The sequence below is a fragment of the Schistocerca nitens genome, chromosome 2 (assembly GCF_023898315.1).
Source record: "Schistocerca nitens isolate TAMUIC-IGC-003100 chromosome 2, iqSchNite1.1, whole genome shotgun sequence".
Classification (NCBI taxonomy): Eukaryota; Metazoa; Arthropoda; class Insecta; order Orthoptera; family Acrididae; genus Schistocerca; species Schistocerca nitens.
The window spans coordinates 783,574,015-783,590,589 of NC_064615.1; the positions used below are offsets into that span (position 1 = coordinate 783,574,015).

The 16,575-nt window shown below is 37.8% G+C and overlaps 2 protein-coding genes across 2 annotated transcripts in view; one reads left to right on the plus strand and one right to left on the minus strand.

Annotated features, from left to right (window-relative positions):
- LOC126237037 (signal recognition particle 19 kDa protein) overlaps nt 1-7,483 on the minus strand; it is an 81,416-nt gene extending 73,933 nt beyond the window's left edge. The window contains exon 1 of the mRNA XM_049946798.1: nt 7,334-7,483. Within this exon, the coding sequence (XP_049802755.1) occupies nt 7,334-7,386 (53 nt within the window). The 5' untranslated portion in view covers nt 7,387-7,483. The remainder of the gene's footprint in view (nt 1-7,333) is intronic.
- Nucleotides 7,484-7,710: 227 nt separating this feature from the next.
- LOC126237036 (DNA-directed RNA polymerase II subunit RPB3) lies at nt 7,711-16,311 on the plus strand. Its single transcript, XM_049946797.1, has 5 exons — nt 7,711-7,951; nt 11,680-11,851; nt 13,315-13,495; nt 14,308-14,514; nt 14,601-16,311. Exons 1-5 carry the CDS (start codon nt 7,866-7,868, stop codon nt 14,780-14,782), a joined length of 828 nt encoding a protein of 275 aa, XP_049802754.1. The 5' UTR covers nt 7,711-7,865; the 3' UTR covers nt 14,783-16,311.
- Nucleotides 16,312-16,575: the final 264 nt, after the last annotated feature.

Here is a 16,575-nt window from a genome sequence, read left to right on the forward strand (position 1 = left end):
CTTTTCCTTGTGGGCCTGCATGAGCACACACAGCCTACTACAGTCTGCTTACAACTCTGGATGGGCCACATACTACTAGGCCCAATAGCATTCCTGTGCATGATACTGTTTGGTTAACAACTAAGTGGTGTGAGAATACTGTACACAAAACATTATCTATCAATTATGGCTCTTAAGATGAGTTTGTACTCTGCACATTTTTGCTTGGTTTATTGCAGTTTGTATTTTAATCTGTACTGACCTCTATCTACTTCTTAGTTTTTCAATACCAAATATTTTATCTTGATGGTTTATGCTATTATTTTACCTAACCACTGTGTACTTAGTTTTTCAATACCAAATATTTTATCTTAATGATTTATGCTGTTATTTTACCTAGATCCTTTTCACACTGTGATGCAGAATAGTGTCTTAGTGTCATTTTGCCAGAAGGCACTACACATTTTATAATTGGTATGTACTCGACCTTTTGCTTATTATTATTATTATTATTATTATTATTATTATTATTCACGTACGGGAGGTACAACCAATCGATGTCACTTTTGATGTCTGGCCTTCTGTTGTGTCCAAATTTGTTTCATCCTTTTAGAATGAAGTCTCTTTCTTCACACCATGGTGTTCCAGTCCATTTTCTAATTCCCCTCTCACCAACTTTCCAATCAAATATCTTTTAAGCATCTGCCTGAGTTATACCAGCTACTGTAACATCCTCCTTAATCACAGCCAATCCATTTAATTGGCTCAGTTTTGGCCTTAGTTCGTTTTCATAGAATTCTACTGTTTGTTTTGTCAACATAGTGCGTGCCATTCTTTTAATGTGCCCATAAAATTTAAGTCTTTGGTTTCTTGCATCACCATGTATGTCTGTGTATTCTTCTATTTCTTTATTACTTCTCAGCCTATACGATTCTCCATCAGTAATTTTGGGATTTAATATTTTCCTAATAACCTCTCTTTCCTTCTTTCTTTCGGATTTGTTCAATATCCCTCTTTCTATTTAAAATTAAAGCTTCTGCTCCATAAAGACATTCGGGTTTGATTACAGTTCTGTAATGCCAACTTGACTGAATTTAGAAAGTGATTTTTATTATAAATATTTTGTTTTAATCTGAATGCAGTTGCCATTTTTCGACAGTAAACTTCGTTTGCAGCTTTTTCCAGACCATTTTCTTGTATGATTTCCTCCAAGTATTTAAATTGAGAAACCCTTTTTATTTTTACCAGTCTTTATATTAAATGGTTCAGAAATTTCTCTCATGAATTTAACTTTAGAGCTAGTGTCGGTTAATGTTTCCTTAATCAGTCTTAGTGTTTAATTATAATGCCCTTGTTCCTTCAAAATTTGGAAAAGGGATTCATGATCAACTGACTCATAGGCCTTTTTAAAATCTGCAAATGTACATATAATATTTTTACTAGAAATCCTTTGGTGCCTAAGGATTAGTTTTAAATTAAGAATTTGTTCCACACAGGATCTGTTTGGTACAAAGCCTGTTTGGTATTCACCAATTTTAGGTTCTAACTGTTCTTGGGCTCGATAAAGTACACACTGTGAGAGAATTTTGTATGTGACCAGAAGAAGAGAGATTCCTCAGTAATTATTAACATCGGTTCTATCCCCTTTTATATGCAATGGATGAATTAGGGCAGTTTTCCAATCCTCAGATATTTTCTCAGTTTGCCAGATGTGTCTTATTGAGTGGTCTCTTTTATAGTGTTAAGACCAGCTGATTTTAGTAGTTCTGCAATTATATCATCTTGTTTAGTTATTTCGGTTCTTAGAGTTAGGGCTGGTGTTATTAGTTTGCTGTGGTTGGAATTTATTCACTGGTTCAGGACAGTTTAATAGTCTTTCAAAATAATTAGCAAGTACTTTATACAATTTTCCTGGTTGCTAAAAGCCAAACTGCCATTTTCATTTTTGAAGCAAAGACTCTGAGGTTGGTAACTGGTTGGTTTGAATGTTTTACAAAAGTTTCTTACCTTGTTCTTTTGGAATTCTTTTTTGATTTCTAAAAGTTGGGCATTTTCATAGTTTCTTTTAGTCTGTCGGGTTAATTTAGATGTTTTTCTTCTTACAGTTAGAAAGGTGTTGTATTTTCAGTTTTGCTACTATTCCAGTTTTTGAATGCCTCATGCCCAGACTTAACTGCTGTTTTACAATCCGCATTCCACCAAGGGTGTTTTCAAATTGGAATTAAATTTTATGCTGTTTTGATAAACTTTTCTTTTAGGTTTTGCCAATTGTTGGATTGTTTTTTGTCAAGTTCACTTGTTAGAGTTGGGGTTATTATTATCTGGGATAACCTTTTTGTTTTGTTTTTGTTTTGAATAGTTTTTGAGGTTTAAGCGTATTATTACAGTCTGTCTAATCCCTTTCAGTATTCTACCTTAGTGCAATTTTCTGTTGTTATTCCAGATCTGAAGATGAATGTATAATCAGCTGAAACCAGTTATCATTTAATGTTATTTACATGTGCTCTTGACTATTAAGAGACTTTATTAAAAAGATTTTTAATTTTATGTGCAGAGAAATTAAAGCTTAATAAGAATACAAGATAAACTGTGTGGGAAATTTTGGAAACCAAAACTGTGAAGAGCAGAAAATCTGACTTATAAACATAGATAACATTAATAGTGATGAGAAAGACCTGTCAAACTATATAAAGGATTGCTTTAAACATGCTTTGCAAGTGCTTAGCTTGAATTTCACAAATCAGTGTAAACTTAAATATTGGAGCTCTCCACATAGTATGGGATTATTTCTAATTGGTCAACACTAAATAGTAAAGGTGATTACAAGCCTGAAGTGCAAAGTATCAACAGATGCAGATGAAGTACCTGTATCATTCATAATATCAACTGCTTCACAAACTGCAAAGCCCTTGGCACACACTACTAACTCATCATTTACTGAGTGAATGTTCCTGAGTGATTAAATTTTTTTAACCATTATACTTTTACTAAATAGTGGTCATAGGCATAAAGCGGGAAACTATCACAATCCATATCACTCCTCTCACCATTCTCTAAACTTTTCAAGACAGTAATGGAACAACAAATCATGACATACTCAAATCACCACATGTTACTGAATAGCAATAAACGTGGTTTTCGAATTTGCAGAAGAACAGAAAAAACAATAATGGATTATGCAGAGTTTGTTTGGATCATTCTAAAGGTACTGATCTGTTAAGTCAGATGCAAAGATGGTCAAAATATGTTGTGTCTTAGGCCCCATTCTCTTCCCTGTTTATATAAACAATAAATAGTCCTCAAACACTGCAGCTAAGATTATGCTGACTGTAGATGATAGTTTAATAATGAGCAATGTTAACGAGTCTCTGCTGGCAATAACTGATTTAAGTCCTTGCATTCATGGATCAGTGACAACAGGCTGATGCTCACTATGAACAAAACATTACATTCAATGGGGAAAAGGATTTACAAATAGAACTGGTAATGAGTTACGAGGAATATTATATACAAAACTGTTAGCAATGTCTGTTGGAAAGATCTGTTGGAACTCTCCCAGAAACTCGTTTCAGCATGTTTTGCTCCTGGCGAAAAGTTCTCAAGTTTCTAGCTGGGTGGCAGTGTTAAAGCACTGCAATGTTTTACGAGTGTCATACTCATCATCTGGGGAAGCCAGAAGTCATGGTATTTAACACTGCCACCCAAATGGAAACCCGAGAGCTTTTCACCAACAAGACATGCCAGGAGAGCCTACATTCACATATATGTTTTGCTCTGTGAATCATTTCACAAGTCACACAGAAGGTGCTGGAGTGGCTTATTTTATTTACTTCCAATTCCTCTGTAGTTTATGGAATAGCCTTCTTTTTCCTTGTCTTATCCTGTATCTTCATGATGGAATTTATGTAATCCACCTTTTGTCTACTGTTATTCAATTCAAAAGACTGAAAACATTTTTGAAATGTCTGAGTAATCCACATCCATACAAGTCAGCACACTGGCCACATTTTTAATCTGCCAGGCAGATTCGATCCGGGGCCAGTGTGTCTTCCTGTATCGCAGAAGGGTATGCCGACATGTACAGCAATCTACACAGGTCATGTTTATGGAATAGTATTTCGGGGTAAAACTAACAGTTGAATAAATGGAATTTTTAAATTGCTGAAAAGGGCCATTTCTCGACACATGGTGCTATAAAGGCACACTGCAAGTCACCATTTAAAATGTTGTGTGTTTGGTTCAGTTTGGTCTTACTGATTATAGTGGCTGGTTCGCGTTTTGGCTGTGTTTCGAGCAGAATTGGTTTCAGTGAGTTAACGATTTAGTGGCTTTGTGTAAAAGTTGTTGTAGTGCTGTTCGCTGTAGGTTGTATGTTAATGTAAGTAACTGAATTTGTTGTTGGTCTTGTTAGGTATGGATATGACTGATAAAATAAATAGTGTGCGACTCCAAGCTATAATGAGCACGACTCAGTTGGAGCTGATCAAATTTCTACAGCTTTTTGGGTTGATTGCGGAGGTGGTCAAGTGTGCTGTGTTGGAAGGAAATGACATTGGCAAAAGTTCCGGTGTCTTGGACCAGGGACAGTTATATGTGGCAGTGCTGTAGGAATAACCTATGGCACTCCATACGTCGCAGTTCCTGGTTCGAGAAGTCTAGGTTGGGCATGCGCGAGATTGTGTTGTTGATGTATTACTTTTGTTATAGATCCTCTCAAAGTTTTTGCGCGTGGAGGTGGACGAGTCGCAGTTTGGGAAAAGGAAGTATGGCAGGGATAAGTCTGTGGTTGGTCTCTGGGTGTAGTGGGCTGTTGTACCAGTGGGTGGGTGTTTGGAATGTTTTCAGGGTTGTGGGTGCGGGGGGGGGGGGCGGTCTAAGGCGGAATTAGTGGGGTTAGTTGAGGAGTTTGCAGAACCGGTTTCTTCTTATAGGGGGTTGGGTCACAGGGGTTACAATCATTTAGTTATTTAGTTGTTAACCATAGTTTAGAGTTTAAACATTATGAGACTGGGGCTTGTACGAATACTATAGAGGGGATGTGGGGGGCCGTTAAGTCAGTTCTTGGGAGGGGAAGAGGCGCTCTTCCAACCTTCAGTCTCATTTAGCTGAGTACTGTTGGCAGAAGAGCGTCCCTAAGATGTACAGGCCGAAGGTGGTTAGTTAGGGTGGTTTGCGTGGGTGGCTGCGGCTCAGGGGGGGGGGGGGGGGTTAGTTGTTGGTAATGTTTGTGTGTGTGTGTGGGGGGGGGGGGGTGTTTTGGTTTGTGATTTAATTGTGGAGCATCTATTTTGTTGAGTTGTAGTGTGTGATTGAGATTTTTTTATTTTGTGTTTTGTTTTCGTTTATGGGTATTTTATTTTGGGGTGAGGGGGGAGGTTGGGTTGGGGGGTGGGGTGTGGGTGGGTTGGGTGTTTCTTTTGGTTGTGCATTTTTTCGTTGGTTTGTGGTTGTGTGTGGGTGTGTGTGTGTGGATGGGTGTGAGACTGTGGTGGCCGACCTAGGTTGTGGCAAGTTTTTATTTTTCTTGTTCTTAGTGTATTTGTTGTATGTTGGGGTCGACGCAAGTGTTCCATTACAATGTGTGGTTGTGGCTATGGGTGCTCTGGTATCGGAAGTCGCTGTTCAGCTATATAGGTCAAGGGAAGTGTCCAATTTTAGAAAATACTGTGTTTAGTGAAATTTGGGGAGTTTTGTGTTGCCTTTTTTTTGTCATTTTGTGTAGTTTGGTACGGGTGTGTGTGTCTAAATTTGTTTATATTTACTTTGTCCCCACCCAAAACCCCCAATTTCCCACACTTGCCCCGTTATGTCATTAGGTTTTTTGTGGAACGTGTGTGTGTTGGTTTTTCGATGTATTTTCGTGTGTGTTACCATGTTTACATAATGACATCATAGGCACCACATTGGAGTCGTGGTGTATGGTCATTTCCGCCATATTTGTGACATCCTGGGTCAAGGCAGATGGGTGGAATCGGATGCTTCTGTATTTACGAAACTGCTTTTCAAGCAAAGTTAAAAACATTTCTACTTGAGAAGAGCTTCTAAAATATAGGCAACAAAAGTAGTAGCCCGTCTTGGCTGTGTTTGTCTATGCACAAGAGTGTTTCTGTTCCTGGTTTCCTGTTTTCTCTGTGCGGTCATGGTGCAATACACCACCTCAGCAAAAACAATCAGATACAAGAATAGTTGTGCAGGAATTAGTGATAGCAGGGGCTCAAGTTGGTGTTTTCTTTCCCCTCCCAGAACTGTAATAATACAAAGTTTCATGTTCTAATAATGTTACTGTTTATACTTTTGTATCATGGAGGTTACTAAAAGGGTCTCGATATCTGTGTGGTTTTGCTGACAACTTTCTTCCCAAATAAAATACTGAGCAAGGCTGCACAGCGTTAAGTCACAGGCCTTGCATTCCAGACAAGTGTGTTACACCTATCCTGGCCCGAGTTTTCCATGGCTTCCCCGTGTCCCTACGCTGAATGTTGCGATGGTCCCATTGAAAAGGTCATGGCTGACTTCCTATCCCATCCTTGCCTAATCTGATCCACATTCATTTATATTTTATATATGAAGTGTATCTGACATGTCTTATACTGTTGCATTGAATGATCAAATAACTAATACATAAAAAAAAAGAATAAAAATTACTCATATACAACATCGTTTGGTTATGTTTGTCAGTCTTAAATCAACAGAGAAACAATGCTTCAGTACTGAGTTAATTTCTTACCAATGTAATGGAAAACTGAAGACCTACTGTATCAAATAACCAAAACAACTCGTAAAATATGTAACTGTTGGTACATGACACTGTTACAGTAGATTTCTAGCAGCAAGCAATTTCCTCTCCCGACAGTCTCTCTTAACTAATATTAATGTACAACTAGTAGAAAACGCATTTGTATGGAGAAATATCAAGCAGAATTGCACAAGAAGGCAAATGTTTTGCAAGATAATACCAGTAATACCTTATCCGAGCATTAATCTATACAGTATTGATTTCCGCTATGAGTAGGTCTACGCTGCAAATCTTTTTCATGTTTGTGTTTCCCATATTTGTTTCTTCATATCCAGTTCTGCAAACTGTACAGCAATAGCACTCTGTGGGGCAGTAGTTATATAAGCAGAAATTCTGGAACGCATGCTAAATCTCGAAAACTACTGAATAGGAACAATTTCTTCCTAAGATAAAACGAATGCTTTACCCTACAACCCAATATGTCAGTAGTTCATGTGGTTTATTAGACTCTACAACGTAGCACTTTTTCCGGTAAGTTACCTATTAAAACAACTAAAACATATTTCACGCGATGCTTCATATATACCATGGTCGCTATAAAAACCGCTACTGTGTTACCTTTCTCTGTCACTATGTTTCTTATCCGGCGACCACGCTGTCAGCGCTGCCATTTTCAAAACAAGTGTTATGAACTTATGTTGACATATTTTTGAATTCAAAGATGTTCAAAACATCCACACGCCACTTGTAGCGGAATTCAAAGATGTTCAAAACATCCACACGCCACTTGTAGCGTCGGAACACAAAAATGAATTGTCGATTGATAAAGGAAAGGTATGTGATTTATTTTCTGATTCACATCACACATAATAGAACCACTGTGAATAATACGCACAGTTCTGCAGTGATTACTAACAGTACGTTTAAATTGTACGTGAGAAATATCTCAACATGTGAATAGGGACGTGGTACTCAAAGATCTTCGAAGGATATGTTGGCTGCACCGTGATCGATTTAAACAAGTTGAATGTGTCCGAAAGTGGAAACCCCGGCCCAAAGATATCCTTGACACTTGACAGTATAGTTGTTGTTGTTGTAACTTTCTATTGTAGTGCCGAGTTATACAACAAAGTATTGCCTGTTATAAAAAATGCCGTATGCTAATCAGCCGACTGTACATATCACGGATCTGACTGAAGAAAATGTGAGATTTCAGATTGAGGACACAGACTTGAGGTGCGTGTAATGTTATGCAGGTGACATTTATCTAATCTGTAGGCAAATTATACTGTGCGTACAACTGTTTCATGGTTACTGCATATCAAGTGTAAATCTCAGTGTTTGTGACTACTATTTTCATTTATTGATGAATGCCAAATTTTATTGCAATGAATGCTTCCGCTTGCTGGTTACACTATAAGCTTCATCTATCAGTGTGATTGCCAGTGGAAGAAACCGGTAATTAGGTCAGAAGTTAATGTATATTTGATTAATCTGTGTGGATCTTAGATCAAAACTTTTAATGGTTTTCCCGTTTCGAGTAGGCTAAGTTTTTATTGTATTATACAGCCAATTCAAAAAATTCATCAAGTGTACGTTCTAACCATCCCAAATGGGGGATTTTAGGAGTACTCTAGCCCAAAGTAGGGAAGGGAGCACCATCTTTACCTGAGAAACAACTTTGCCTGGAGAGTGACAACATTTATATGATCCTATCCAGGAAGCATAGGTCTCAAACTTATCTTCAGTCTGTGCAGATTTTAGTTTAAACCTATGCTTTTTGTGTCTTTCAACTTCTTTCATGTGATGTTCAATTAAAATTTGCCTTTATCTTCATATTTTCCTGTGTCTTTCTATCCTGTTCTCTTTTGTTTCCTTTATGAATGTTGTATTTGCTGGCATCATTCTGCAACTTTTCTCAGAGTTTTCTCATGCTCTGCTGACATTGTTCTTCCCATTTCGTAAATAAATAGTAAGTCATGTTAGTGTAAACCATTAAGGCACTAAAGTCAGATTAATCTGTGATTGACAGACTGCAGTGACTGGGGTCAGTGTTGCTGACATGCATCCAGCCACACTCCACAAGGCACTATTTGTAACCACAAAATAGGCAACACAGCAAGCGTGTGGCATGCGAGAAAGAAGTACGATTGGATCTCTGTGGAGTTTAGTTATACTAACCAACACAACTTAAAAATGTTAAATGATTTAGATTTTACGAATAATCCAAAAAACTGTCGCGATTGTGACATAATTACTTTTAAACATTTGTACAGAGTGTTTGCCAATTCATGTTACATGCTTCTAGAGGATGTGGAGGGGCTCAGTAGATAAAGTTTTACATAGGAACCCATACCTAGATATGGTACATTTCCATGTTACAAGGAAAACAGTTGCTACTCAATAGTGCTCTAGATGTCGGTTACGGAGTTCGCATGTTTCGGTAGGCTACCCACAATCATGAATGTTACGATGTTCTCTGTTTCCATCTGCCTTGCTTTTATGCTTCTTTGTGATGCTTTGCTTCAATTGACATCATGGTGATTGGTACTGCAGTAACAGGATACCTGAGTACACGTTCACAGACTACACCGATATGTTGTTAATTTACAATGAAGCTGGCCATAATGGAAGAGAACTCAAAGTTTGTACCGGAAGGAATTTCCAAATCATGTGACTCCATCTCATCCCATGTTTGCCTGAGTAAAACAAGAGCTGTGGGAAAGTGGGAAATTCAAAAGCTACTGAGCAAACTATGGTTCTCCAAGAAAGTGGTGCACTGTCCTATTTGAAGGGGAAATAAGTTGAAAAGATCCCATCAATGAGCCATTGCACTTGACTGCATGTGTCTCACTCATCTGTTGGGCATGTTCTGCATGAACGAGAACTCCACCCATATCACCCTCAGGAGGTGCATGCCATGCTTCCTGTGTATTTTGTGCCACGTGTCAATTTCTATAATTGGTTTTTATACCATTGTGTGGATTTTCCTCAGTTTCCAAGGCGAATTTTGTTTGCCAACGAAGTTCACTTCAGCAGGGAAGATGTTCTTGAATGCTCAATATAGCCACATTTGGGATCAAGAAAACCCTAAAGGCTTGTGTACATGAAGATTTCTGCTCATATTTGGCCACAGTATGTGGGCAGGTATCTGTGATGGTCATGTGATTGGGCCGTACATCCTTCTTCCTCGCCTAATGGATGCCTGGTACTTGACATTATCTAATGGGTGCCAGGTGCTTGAGATACGGAAAAAAGCGCTGGCAGAGTTTTTAGAAATGGTGCCACTGAATGGCGGTGCAGCAGTACATTTAGCTTTTAGAAGTGGTGCCATTGGACATTCGATATGAATGGTGGTGCAGCAGTACATTTTACAGTTTGTCTCCAAAACAATCCGAATGTAGTTTATGGGGACAGATGTATCGATCAAAGTGGGCCACATGCTTCGCCATTAAGATCCCCAGATTTAACCCCCTTCGACTTTTCTTACGTGAACACATGAAGAGTCTTGTTTATGAGACACCTGTAAAGTCGGGGGAAGATCTGGTTGCACGAGTCGTGGCAGTGGCAGAAGTGATTAACCATGCACCACTCATGTTGGACAGAGTTTATGTGAAGTTAGTGCACAGACGCACTGTAGGCCTATGCACTGAACTTTATGGTCTTCATATTGAACAGTCATTGTAATATCACAGTAAATAGGAGTGAAATCTGTACATCGTATTTTCCTTGAAACATGGAATGAACCATTTCGGGATATGGATTCGTATGTAAAACTTGATCTACAACCTCTGAAGTGTAAAATGAATACTGAAGCGTCCTGTATGTGGTCATTTACATATGTAACACTGCTGTAAGGGTCACTAGATGGTTTTATTAGGTTTTGTCACTCCTAACCCAAAATCAACAGAATTGCTGAGATACACAGTAAACTTTTTGTTTTTTTTTTTGTCACAGGTGGGACACTAAATGCAATTATCTTTTAGCTGCATGCGTAATGTCTTACTTTTGAACATCCACAGCAGTATGAAATACTTCAAAATTAATTCACAGAAAGTGGATTCCTTGACATCAGCTGTATATGGTATAGATTTACTACTCAATGGTGATGACTGAAAATTTGTGCCAGACCAAGACTAGAACCTGGATTTCCCACTTATCGCGAGCAGTCGTCTTAACTACTTCAGCTATCTGTGATGCTCCCTGGATGAATTTGGAGGATTGCCATAGAAGGATGTAGACAGTTTGTTATATTGAAGTTTGTAAGACGCATCAAGTTGGAGACAGGCAACTTGAAAAAAAAAATACTCGCATATAGATTATGCTCACAGCCTTCATCATAAAGAGAGAGCATGAGCAAGCATGCGCTCACACACACACACACACACACACACACACACACACACACACTCATGCACACACAACTGCCAACTCCAGCATCTTGGTGGGCTGGAATGCTGGCATTTCATCCCGAGATGCTGGAGTTGGCAGTTGTGCGTGCATGAAGTGTGCTTTGCTTGTGTGTGTGTGTGTGTGTGTGTGTGTGTAAGGTGTGATGAAAGGTGTGACCAAAAGCTATATGTGAGTGTCTTTTAATCATGGCTGTCTGCAATGTGAGGTGTCTTCTTTACAGTAAGTAGCAATCTGTCTTTTCCTACAATGTTGATATTCCTACCTGGAGTTTCGTTGTTTGATATGGAGATTTGGGTTGGATCAGGGAGCATGCCCAGATAGCCAGAGTGGCACTCGCAATATGCGGGAAATCCGGGTACAAATACAAGAGTGGTACACATTTTCATATGTCAGTTTTGGGTCGTAAATCTATACCTAATACAGGAATTCGCAGTAAGTGAATAATTTCAAAGTAACTTACAACCAGCTATATGTGTGTGCCATGTTGAATTCTGTATTGTTATAACATTATCCAGTGTATCATATAATAGCATATTGACTTGTTTTTGCAGTGTTGCTAATAGCATGAGAAGAGTTTTCATAGCGGAAACACCAACGATGGCCATTGATTGGGTGCAACTCGAAGCCAATTCAACAGTCCTTAGTGATGAGTTTTTGGCACATCGCATTGGATTAATACCATTGACATCTGATGAAGTGGTTGACCGCATCCATTATACAAGGGTAACTTTAACATTTATGTTATATCCTTATTCAATGCAGAATACTAAACGGTCTCTCTAGAAACCACTTAGAACAGATAGTTCAGAAGCCCAACCATTATGGATATCTGTTACATGAAATGTCAACAAATAAAGCTGACCTCTTTGAGGAGTTCCTCATTGAAAATCGTATCAGTGACCGTGAAGCAGTTCTGGCTAGGAGTGCAAGGGCAACTAAAGCGAGTAGGAAGATTAATCTGTTCACTCAGTTACATAAAGAGACAGTAGCATCATATTCTAAGGAAGAACTTGAAACATATAGTTTTGGGCGCAGAAATGTAGAGTAACTTCTGGCTCATCAGTGGCACCAAAATGGATGACACAGGAACTGAAATTGAGGGTTGCAAAGAAAAAACAGGGATATCTAACTGCTTTTTTAAATGATCCTTTACTAAGGAAAGTACAGGAGCACTGTCCCTGTTTTTCATTCTCACATCACTGTAAAAATTAATGGTATAGATATTAGTGTCAGTGGTTTGTGAGGGGGGGGGGGCTGAAATTGCTAAAATTGAATATGCCCCCTTGACCTGATAGAATCCTTGTCCATTTCACTTCCTGCAGTTTTGGTTGCGATCAACTGCATGCATGTACAGTACAGAAAACTGTACAGTAAACTTGTCAGCTGTAGTTTTGCTTGTAGCCTTGTCTTTCATGTTCTATGTTCAGTGTTGTGGCTGAAGTAACTAGTAGTGTACTTGTAAATGAGGCAAGACAGCAGGAGTTCGGCAAGGGTGATGTGACGGTTGTAATGGCTATGGAAAGCATCTGTGGGTACAGTATAGGGAGGATGTCGGGAAGAGTGTCATATACTCTTTCTTTCTTCTGACCTGACAAATGGCTCATCCAGCCAGTTACAAAACATTTTACAGATAAATATACTTACTGAATGAACCATGACAACAACTTGACTTGTTCAGTCAATGTTTTATTCACATTGGTAAAGAACTGGTCATATTAACTTTTGTTTGTATTTTGAAGCTACCCCAGACAGCCACCTAGCAGTAGTGAATAATTATATCTACAGCTTCAGTAGTTATTTCATCATGGTCAATACCAATTAAAGTTGAAGTACATAATCTGTTCAGTCTAATTATCCACATCATCGAGGGTTTTCAGTTTAGGAAATATCCTCCGACTGGGTTACAAATGTTATGCATGGAAAGCTCATCGTGTTTCTCCATGGAGTTGGCATAGCTGTAAATTCCAGAGACGTTGCTAATCTACAGTGTAAAACAAAGGAGGAGAAATGTGGAAGAGATGGATGGACCAAGATTTTTGAGGAGGTAACAAACCAGATAGGGTGTAATCCTTGGTAAAGTAAATAATCTGTTTTAATTGTCATAATAGCAACAAAATCTAGCATTATATTTTTCCTTAGTTTGCTCTTCTGTTTTTTTGTGTTGCCATATAGGAATATTTTTTCAGGACTGTTCGTGCATGGATTTCTGCCCAGAATGCAGTGTAGAGTTTACATTAGATGTGAAATGCACAGATGACCAAACAAGACATGTAACAACAGCAGATTTAAAATCAAGTGACCCTCGTGTTGTGCCTGTCACATCTCGACACAGAGAAGATGATGCAAATGAATATGGAGAAACAGATGGTATGTTTGGTGAATGGTGTATTGTTTGTTTTTATGAGTTTTCATAGGAATGTGAACCATATGTGTGTCCCATCACAGTTATGTTAAAACATGTGAACTAGTTTCTTGAGAAAGAGACATCTCTGTTACTCACATATGGCAGAATTATATATATATGAATTGCAGAGATGGGCTTAAGTCCTTTAACAGTCCGCATGAATACATTGACAGTGAAACAAGAAGGGGCAGTCTGCAAGACAGCAACCAGCCACAAATTTATTTTAAGTTCCTTTATTCAAAAGGTACCATTATTGGTTTCGAATCATTACAATTCATCGTCAGACGACTTTCATGCTTTCATTAGAACATGTGGTGCATTTTTTTATTAATTAGTTGTTGTGAAATGGTCTGGAGTATTTGTTTTCATAGTTTTCGTCCATCAAATTATGTTCGTAGTTTTCACCACATTCTTATTGTTGCAAACATAAATTTCTATCATTGAGCACTTTAGATTTGTTAAAGAATACATTTACACCACACACTTATTGTTTCACATATAAATTTGTATCAGATTTGCCACAGAATACATTTCTAACATGCATCAAAAGACGACGAATTGTAATGATTCAAAACTGATAATGGTACCGTTTGAATAAAGGAACTTAAAATAAATTTGCTGCTAGTTGCTGTCTCAACACTATCAACATTTGGTTTCAAATAACAGCCACGGTCTCCAACCATGTCATCATATGACAAAATTGCATTAAAATGTTTGCTGTCTACTGTCTGTTTCTGCTGGTGAATTGTGTACTTACTGTTTTTCATGTTTCCAGAGATTTTAATAGTAAAACTGCGAAAGGGCCAAGAGTTGAAATTAAGAGCTTATGCAAAGAAAGGCTTTGGAAAAGAACATGCAAAATGGAACCCTACAGCTGGTGTGTCATTTGAGTATGATCCAGACAATTCCATGAGACACACACTATTCCCTAAGCCAGATGAATGGCCAAAAAGTGACTACACGGAACTGCCAGAAGACCAACGTAAGCGATATTTATACCATTATTGGTTTCTTTGTTAAGGGCTGCATATACATTTTCGCTTTTAACAATTAATTCAATTTTTGCAGATGAGGCGCCATATACATGGGAAGCGAAACCTAATAAATTCTTCTTCTGTGTTGAAAGTGCAGGAGCTTTGCGGCCTGAAAATATTGTGACAATGGGTGTGGCTGTATTAAAGAACAAGTTGTCCAATTTGCAAACCCAGCTGAGCCAAGAACTTCACATTGATGATCTTACAATCCATTGAATCTGTGCAGCATATTATTGAAGAATTCTTTTATTAGATTGTACAGAATTGATATTATTTTTGTGGAGAAATTTGTGACATTTCATTACAAGTACTATTAGTTCTCTTCACCTTTCTGTGCTGCAAAGGGGCAGTTGCCAATAGTGTAATCAACAGGTCTTCAGCAGTCATATGGCTTGTTATTTTCATTTCCACAAGGAAACTTAAATGTGATACTAAAAATGTCATTCAAGAGTTTGACTTGCACAATCAAATTGCTGGAGTATTCTTAATACACTAGTTAAGAGTACGTTGTTTTACTGTGGATCTATGGGCAAAATTTTAGACTATTCTTGGAAATATCTCTACTCAGAAATGACTTTGACTTGCTTGCCTTTGGAGAGCTATAAATTAACAAACATACTAAATAATTAGCATGTATAGCCAAATTCAAGGATATTCTGTAATACTGCTGCTACAAGTGTTTTATCTGTAACAGAACAGTAAAAAAAACATACTGAGTTTTGTAAATGATCTGTTCATGTTATTACAGCTATGAAACTTAGGTCTCGTGTTGAAACCAGCAATTTAGAGACATCCCAATGAAAAACTTATTCTGCCCTGTGCTTAAAAAAAGTTTGCAGCATACTGAGTTTTGTAAATGATCTGTTCATGTTATTACAGCTATGAAACTTAGGTCTCATGTTGAAACCAGCAATTTAAAGACATCCCAATGAAAAACTTATTCTGCCCTGTGCTTAAAAAAAGTTTGCAGCACAAAAAGTAGAATGATTATAGTTTCAGAACAAATGATGATGAGTAGAGGTAGGAAAAAAAGCCACTTTTGGGACAATGCAATAAGAATTCATAAGGTGGATATAATTAACCTAATTATCAAGTCAGTGCAAAATATCTATAAGAGCTTACACAACTTATAGTGGATGGGAACAGTAAGCATCTCCTTGGTAAAATTAACTACTCATGTAAACTTTTCGTTTCCCTCAGAAATTACCTACTCTTGTTGATTCCCAAGATGAATGCTTCTCTACTTAACGAGATTGGTAATCACAGCCTATACTTTCATTGTCAGTTTGTTTTATAAAATCAAGTTTTTTGTAAATAAAAGCTGTTTTTTTGAAGGATTGGATGTTTTAAAATTTTGGTATGTATTAAGTGCTTTCAACTTATCTTGTCATTAAGTTAGTATTCACAGTATTCCAAAACAAGTAATGGAATTTGTAATAAGACATTAATAAATAACAGGTAATGATCTTTTTACGGTGTGGCCGTGCGGTTCTAGGCGCTTCAGTCTGGAACCGCGTGACCGCTACGGTCGCAGGTTCGAATCCTGCCTCAGGCATGGATGTGTGTGATGTCCTTAGGTTAGTTAGGTTTAAGTAGTTCTAAGTTCTAGGGGACTGATGACCACAGATGTTAAGTCCCATAGTGCTCAGAGCCATTTGAACCATTTTTTATCTTTTTACACTGACCGTTGCAATGTTTTTATTTACATTATAGGATTAAAGTTTATAAATCTCTTTCTTAAACAATCTTTCCATTCAATGGTGTACTAATTTCACAGTACTTGATGTCCTTTTCCCCTAATTTTAGTTGTCTATGGAAAGAAACTTCTGTTTTGTAGAAGCTAAGAAATAGAGGGGAAGGGGGTGGGGTGGGGGGATGGACTGACTCACTTGTAGGTCCTATGGATAGATTGCATCAACAAATGAAACAAACATACTAAAAAGCATGTTCAGCTTTTTTACTGATAACCTATGTACCACTTTCACATTTAATTTTTGACTGTATGCCAA

What these genes read in the sequence shown, in the direction of transcription:
- LOC126237036 (XM_049946797.1), top strand. Translation starts at nt 7,866, where the DNA reads ATGCCGTATGCTAATCAGCCGACTGTACATATCACGGATCTGACTGAA. An exon ending in ATTGAGGACACAGACTTGAG is followed by an intron (nt 7,952 to 11,679) that starts GTGCGTGTAATG and finishes TTGTTTTTGCAG; the next exon opens with TGTTGCTAATAGCATGAGAA. An exon ending in GGAACTGCCAGAAGACCAAC is followed by an intron (nt 14,515 to 14,600) that starts GTAAGCGATATT and finishes CAATTTTTGCAG; the next exon opens with ATGAGGCGCCATATACATGG.